General features: G+C 34.9%; 1 protein-coding gene across 1 annotated transcript; it reads left to right on the top strand.

Moving 5' to 3' along the window:
- The first annotated feature begins 3,413 nt into the window (after positions 1 to 3,413).
- On the top strand, positions 3,414 to 6,408 carry LOC110860222 (synaptotagmin 1). Its single transcript, XM_022109275.2, has 10 exons — positions 3,414 to 3,763; positions 3,837 to 3,971; positions 4,049 to 4,143; positions 4,206 to 4,275; positions 4,341 to 4,379; positions 4,954 to 5,014; positions 5,081 to 5,133; positions 5,378 to 5,478; positions 5,739 to 5,869; positions 5,947 to 6,408. Exons 1-10 carry the CDS (start codon positions 3,695 to 3,697, stop codon positions 6,021 to 6,023), a joined length of 831 nt encoding a protein of 276 aa, XP_021964967.1. The 5' UTR covers positions 3,414 to 3,694; the 3' UTR covers positions 6,024 to 6,408.
- The last annotated feature ends 1,370 nt before the right edge of the window (positions 6,409 to 7,778 follow it).

Below are 7,778 nucleotides of genomic sequence, written 5' to 3'. Positions count from 1 at the left end.
TAATTCCGTCAAGCATACGTATATAAAATAATAAGGTGGGGTTCACATTCTTATGCGAGTGTGTTTTTTTGAAATTTGAAAAGCATTTATTGTCAAAAAAATGTCATCCACACATCAAATAAGATAGAGTAAGGGAAGTAATTTGTAGCACAGTGGAAAGTGAAATTTTGGAAGGATATCCAGATATTCCGAGACTGTTTAATGAGTCTGGGGCGCAAGATGTCAGCTAAATTGGTAGTAGTTGGTATATACAATACCTGGTAGGATTTTGTAATACATGAACAAATAATGGATTTAATTCATGATGTTTATGAATGTTTGGTTACATGTGTTAAATTTAGAAATTATTAAAAAATAAAAACTATTTTTAGATGTAATGTATACTACGGACATTGATCCTTATATAGTATTTTCATAATGTTGTGAAGAGATGCATTTTAGGGTGAATGCATTGTTTAATTTTATACGAATTTGCCGTAAATATATATGGATAATAATAATTTATTACAAAGAGCCGACTAATAGGTGGTCGTTTTTATGATGAAAAATTTATTAATTTACTACTAGGTTACACAGCCCACACCACTGGTTCTTTGTGACGTCTTCATTCACACCTTAATAATCAACGTAGTCAATGTAATGACAATCTCATTTTACACAAAGGGAGGTGTGGTTTACTATGTGGGCACACCCACACTTATATTTTCCCTAAACAGTGTACATTCGTAGTCAATTATGACGAAAATCTTATTTTATAAGATTTATTGGTTCCAGAGTTTAAGAGACAAAAATACAATCTGTAGGCGAGTAGCGATGCTTGCAGTGTCTTGTAAATAGTGATTAGAATGTGTAGTATAAAAACGATTGCCAATTTTTTATGGAATTTGCCCAATTCTTGGGAATCCAATCGCACTTAATTCAAGAGTATTTGTGCTTCTCAAAAACACAAAAACACTTTAAAACATTGCAAGCCGACACTAAATAATTCCAAAATTCCTTTGGATATATTTCTCCCCCAACTGGTTAAGTTATAGTCGGATTCCTTTTGCTTCTGTTAAATGTGATAGTTGACAAAGGGTGATAATTGATAATTAATAATTTATATCTACTCAAATTTTTTAAACGAAAACCCGTCAAATTTTATTAATTAGAATGAATAATAAATATGAACCTCTTTTTAAATTGTGCGGATACGTTGAAGTTGCCCTAAAATACTTTCTTCCATTTCGTCCACTTGGAGTCAAAGTGGACGGACGGAAAAATCCACTTTCTTCCACCAATTTCTTCCGTCCACTTTCTCCCATGGGAAACCTTGATGGAAAGAGTTGCGCAAGAAGTATGTATGCAGATGAATAAATGCAAGAGTGATGTCTGACAGAAGAAGTCAGTGCACAATTAAAACACGGCTAGTGATCGTATACGGTTATAAGAATTTATCAATATGGTATTTATCATTCGCAATTGGTCCCATAAGTTGAATCGTATATGTATTTTGGTTGACTGACTATTTTGCTGTTGTAGTTATTCATTTGGTAAGAAACGGCGTAAATACATTCACACAGGACAGTAGGTTTCATTCATACAATAAGGCATACCTTGAACTTTAAGTTGTGTACATGTGTAGGACATACAAATTTTTGTTTTTAGCATGGCCGGGTGGTCCCCTATTCAAAGAAAAGTGGCGCAGTGACATATTGTTACGTCATTGATTTCTTGTTACTATACTAGTGCTCATCAGAGAATTCTCATATTTACACTGCAAATAATTTGGAGATGAAGTTAGAGATGATTTGGTATTACTTTACTAATGAGAATAAAAACATTATGAATAATTTGGTTTTTAGCACGGTTCGATATGTAAGTGCACATGAGCTAAAATTCGGGCATTGTATCATTTCGCAAATTTGCGAAATATTCGAAATGAAATACAAGATTTTCGAAAACAATTCAGCAAAATTAACATGTGTTCATGCGCATATTTCTTAAGTTAATTTTTCATTCTAAATATTCGAAAAACTTGCGACGCTTTGCAAATTATGCTGCTAACCAACATTTTCGACTGCGACGTGAATACTCCCAATACACTGTTTAACTTTGTAAGTAGGGAATTATTAATTGAATGTCGATAAGATTGGTGATCATGTTTTGACAAATATGTTAAAATGGAAAATTCCCGTCATCGTCGCATTGGTCGCTTAGCAAGATATTTTGCGAACCTTCGCGAAGGTCTTCTTGAGACATCTATGCAATGCAAACACGCGGATACATTTAGCCTTTCTGGAAATCTGACCGTGCAACTTTACAATGTTCATAAATGCATGGATTTCATATGTGAACAAAGTTTTGCTTCAGGTACCTATTTTGCATAGGCTGATTTGTGTAGGTTGAGAGCGAGAGTGAAGCAACTGCATTTACTGTAACGGCAAACGTAGCAAGTTGCTTCTCCTCGTACACCCAAACTGCATGCATATCTACGCGAGAGATTAACTCGGATGTCAACTCTCCATTTCCTCCACACCACATTTACGTGCATGTTTCTAAACACTATGTATATTTAATCTCGGCACATTTAGCTATAATACGATTATCATTTTCGGGTGGGGGTTTGCCTTTTAAGGTCAGTAAGTTAATATTTCTGAGCATGCCAATTTTGATCTTTGTTCATGATACATTACGCATTCACGTTTTTGAAACAGTTAGTATTTAAATTTTACAATACGTAATTTCAAAATTATACTGGTGTTTCTGTTTGGAAAGTGTTCAAATGATTGTCGCTCACTCAGGGGGCAATAGGGACACCCCCATTGAAACTAGAGAGCTGATATTTCGCAAAAGTGTTATCTGGGGTATTGTTCTGCTATGTTAAAAATTTGGAATCAAAATTCAAAACCGTTCCGGAGTTATGTAACATGGCAAACGTTTCCAATACGCTCTCTGTATAAAGCAAAATCATATTTTAGCTTCCCATTGTAAAACCCCACTTACTTTCTGTTCAAACAATGTAACTCCACATGCTCCACATAACGCCAAAATCATAATTTTCACGCAATCGATGTCTTTGGTAGAACCCACATAACATCGTCATTTTAATGGATTTTTATTCATTGATTATTCACGAGAAATTCAATATTATCACAAATTCGTATATAAAATACTGACTGCACAGGAGTCTCCCCCATGTAAATAATGGATTTTAATGGGTGAGCAGTACATTTGTATAAATAATTTATGTTTGTCTCCTTTTTATTCGACTTGGTGTGATGTTGATGTTGAGAAATACTTTGTGGCGTGAAGTGGAGTGCTGGCTGGCATCAGTTTCTCCAATCGGAGAAAGTCCGAGTGGACCTTTTTGGGAACGAGTCATCCCTACACATCCGTTACCCATTTTCTCCGCTCAATGTCATGAGGAATCGATACCGGAGCAACGCATATTTTGAAAATACGTTCCACCCTCCACAAGAGTAGGTGAAAGTGCTCCAGCTGTTAGAAAATCTATAAAACTTAGGACACCACCAAGGTTTTGGCACGTTACCAAAATCCACGTCGTTTCGTTTAAGTTAACAATCCCACCCAACTAGTTACCACCCGATTAATGGGGCTTATTTTATTTGCAACAATTTTTAAATACTGCGTACCCAGAAGCCTTAGTTTTCCATAATTTGAACTGCAGTAGAAAACTTACAACACATTCAACATGACGGCGAAAGCAAATAAAATGGGGAGACTTAACTACAAATTAGAGTACGATTTCAAAACAACGAATGTAAGTAGTGCAAAAATGGCGTATCAAAATCTCAGGAGAATTCTGTTGTTCAAAATTTGCACACGTTCCCCAGTTAACCGTGAGCATTATGCAAGCCGCCGACCTGGTCGCGATGGACTCCGGGGGAACTTCTGACCCGTACGTGAAAGTGTTTTTCGCTGGGGATAAGAAAAAGAAATTCAAAACCAAAGTGCATCCGAAAACCTTGGTAAATTAATTATTTGTTGTACTACTTGGGATAAAGGTAAAAATAACTTTATTTATTTTTCCCTACTTTTATTGCAGAATCCCACTTTCAATGAGACATTTGTCTTCAAAAACATTCCTTTTGGGGATATGATGGCAAAGACGTTGATGATTCAATGCTTTGATTTTGACAGGCAGGGAAGATACTTTCACTCTCTGGAATATTTAAAACTTTGTGTTTTTGACTTTCTCCCAGATTTGGGAAACATGATCAGATTGGAGAGATCCGTTTGCCAATGTGTCAAATTGATTTGGCAGTTTGTTGGGTAGGGAACATTATTTTATGTATGCAACTTGCTTGTCTTGGAATTGTAAATTAATGCCAATTCAGGAAGGATGGAAGGATTTGGACCCACCCGATGATACGGAGGTAATTAAAAAATATTGTCATTTCTTAACATGAATGGTTAACTAACCTAATGGTTACCTAACTTAACCACTGTTTGATAATGTGAAAAAGTCTGAGGGATCTTGTTGCTCGCCAGATTTCTATGATTTTGTCAGGCATGGCGAAATTACTAATCAGGCGTGACAAATTACCACTAATTGTTTAAAGTAATTTGCAATTCAATTACCAATTAATAATTGTAATTTGAAATTGAGTTGCTTTACATAATTGAATGTATTTGTTAATTATAATTGGGTTTTTTACATTCCTGGGTCATTTTGTAGAAAAAATAAAAATCATGTAAGCTGAGGAATCGTACTTAAAATTATTTATCGTCAACAAGTAGGGAACTTTAAGATGAAATAATTTCTCCCATAATGCAATGACGTAATTTGTAATTTCAATTACTTTAAAAAATTGGATGTAATATGTAACTGGAAGTGCTTGAAAAAATTTCATGTAATTCTAATTTTAAATATCTCGCATTAATAATTGTAATTCGAGGTTGAAGTAATTTTACCCGGTTTGATTTTCATTGTCTTGTTTATTTATTTAGGAGTCACCTGGAGACGTGTGCTTTTCACTACGATACGTCCCAACTTCTGGAAAATTTACGGGTATCAATATTAATTAAACGTTTCGTTATGGTATTCATATAAATGTACAAATTTAAATATTTTCAGTGTGCATTTTGGAATGCAAAAACTTGAGAAAGATGGACTTTGGTGGATTATCTGTAAGCAATATGTAGATACAGGGGGGACTCACGACAGCATTGCATCGTTACAAGTTTTGAAAGGGTATTTTGCCAAATATTTAAAAACTTGAGTAGGATAGTAAATTTGCTAACAAAAACCCCACGGTTTCAGAGTAAAATTTTTGCAAAATCTCTGCAAATTATGTTGCAATGCGAGGTTGCCGTGAGTCCGCCTGACGTGGCCCAATTGTTCACCGAACTTTTACGCTAACCTCTCTAACAGGATCCATTTGTCAAAATTAATTTATTCCTGAACGGCAAAAAGCTAACCAAGAAGAAGACTTCGGTGAAAAAGAACACACTAAATCCGTATTTTAATGAATCGTAAGTTTTTATCGTTGTCATTTTTCCCTGTATTTTTGTCTGTCGCGGTGAAGAAATATTGCGTCAGATTTTCGCTCTCGGCATAATCGTGAGAAAGTGACGGTTAGATATAGATTGTTGACAAGTGGTGTGTTAGACTTACAATGCGAAGGCATCAAGTGTTACAATCCGATCTTGATGGGACTGATATTAGTTTGTTCATGACTTCATGCTTTGTCATTAATGCACTTTTTTCCGATTTGATTTCTTTTCACACGCAGATTTACCTTCGAACTCAAACCTGAACAGCTTCCCAACGCCCATTTGATCTTGACGTGCTTGGATTACGACCGCATCGGGACTTGTGACCCTATCGGAAAGGTGGCAGTTGGACCCAAGCAGGAAGGGAAAGGTACATATGCTCGAATTTGCATAATTATTATATTTCCCAAAATTAGGCTCCTCATAAAGTAATTGTAATTCTGCAAGGGCTCCAACACTGGATGGAGATGGTCAACACTCTCATAGATCCAGACGAGTTTCTAAAAGCTTCCAAAGTCTCTTAACTTAAAAAAAGTCATTCTATTCTGGTCATCATCAAAAATCGTCTCCATCAAAAATCGTTATCATTAAAATTATCTTCATAGCTCACTACAGGTATTCCACACTTCGGTCGGATGTATTTCTATATGTGTATCCACCCATTATCATCTCCATCAACTTGCTCACAACATTTTGTTCCAAGGATTAGCAGTAGTGACTGAGTAGGAAATATTCTTAGCAAATTAATTAACAATGGGTTGACACGTTCATATAAATTGTATAGTCGTTTTGCAATTTCAAAGGTAAAAATTTTTGAATTATGTGAATTGCGGATTTAGATAACAATGTAGCGATCAATGCAACAAAGCTTGATAATGTCCGAATTAGGTAGAGGGTTCAATTTAATTCTAAAATTAGGCAAGAAATGAGGAACAAGGTTTGTGTCTTAAGTATTACATAGTAGAAAAGTGGATTAACTACATAACAGCGGGATACATAATTAGTGGCAATGCCAGTCGTATTTTTGTATGACGAGGTAATTTAACTAAAATTTGGAACTTTGAGGGCTACAAATTGATTAGCCAAAAGTACACAGCCGATTACCAATGTAATATAAAATAATAATAAAATAGCAAAAAGTAGTCCATGTAAGGAAGACATGCATAAAAATTAAAAAAGAATAGAAAAACATGAATCAAATTAAATATAAAAGATAAAGAAATCTCATCCTGTCAAAGTGCGAATTAGGATATTTCTATGAAGAACAAACTGTATTTTGTTACGACAACGCCAATATGTCCAATTCCAAAGAACTCGTGGGACTAGTATTGAAAATAGAGTTAAAAATGATATAACAAAATTTAGTAGATGTTAAGTAGATAAAAGTTAGTACGTAAAAAGGGAACAATACAATACAATAAAAGGACTTCAGGTAGTGAGCAACCTGTAACCTGTTTGTGTACAAGTGAAGAATAAAAATGCAATTTAGCATGACAAGGCTCCTGTTGTATATGTGTCTCAGTATGTACTTTACAGGTTGGGACTTTCACCATGGTTAATGCGGTTATGTATGAATGTATGAAATCATGGTTCTGTGTGTGTGTGCGTGTACGAATGAGTCAAGTCTGTTACTAATTTTTTGAGTTCCAATAAATTAGTTTGTTAATTGTTAATAGTTTGTGTTGTTGCTAAAAAGTCATTAAGCATCAAACACAACAGCTCCCGTGTAATTCTGTCTTCATCCATGCCCATCTTTTCGGAGGACGAAAGCACAGGGTGCAATTTTGTCTTAACTCCTCACAAAGATGAATAAAATCGTCAACAATTCATAATCAATTTCTCACTTTTTTATCTATTTTATAAGCAGTTACCTAAATCACTAAAATATCTCAAATCTACTGAAAGCTCAAACCCTTCCATCACCATAAAAGGTGATGGTTATTTTTACATAAATTGCAAGGAGTTAGTCATCTCAAAACACATATTTACGATACAGACACATTAGTATTCTACTTTGTCTATTAGCATCTATGTTTACATAAATCTCTTGACTACTTTTTCTCAAATTATTTTCCGTACATTTACATTTTTTATTAAATAAATCTCTTGAAAATGTGAAAACATGTGAAACCGCTTCCGCCAGATTGATTCGTCATCGGGTGTACTTCCTCCCTTATTGTCCTGGTCTTTCTCCGTTAGATCAAAAGGTGTGCTAGGTATGGTTTCACGTTAAGCTTCTCGTAAATGGATCCAACATCTACCTAAAGCAGGATTTGGTA

Source organism: Folsomia candida, unplaced genomic scaffold, assembly GCF_002217175.1.
Source record: "Folsomia candida strain VU population unplaced genomic scaffold, ASM221717v1 Fcan01_Sc030, whole genome shotgun sequence".
NCBI lineage: Eukaryota > Metazoa > Arthropoda > Collembola > Entomobryomorpha > Isotomidae > Folsomia > Folsomia candida.
Note: the sequence above shows the minus strand (reverse complement) of the source record. Positions and strands in the feature narration are given on the sequence as shown.

Coding starts and splice junctions, on each gene's coding strand:
- LOC110860222 (XM_022109275.2), top strand. CDS start 3,695: ATGACGGCGAAAGCAAATAAAATGGGGAGACTTAACTACAAATTAGAG. Junction 4,380..4,953: donor ACCCACCCGATGATACGGAG/GTAATTAAAAAA, acceptor TTATTTATTTAG/GAGTCACCTGGAGACGTGTG. Junction 5,870..5,946: donor ACCCAAGCAGGAAGGGAAAG/GTACATATGCTC, acceptor TAATTCTGCAAG/GGCTCCAACACTGGATGGAG.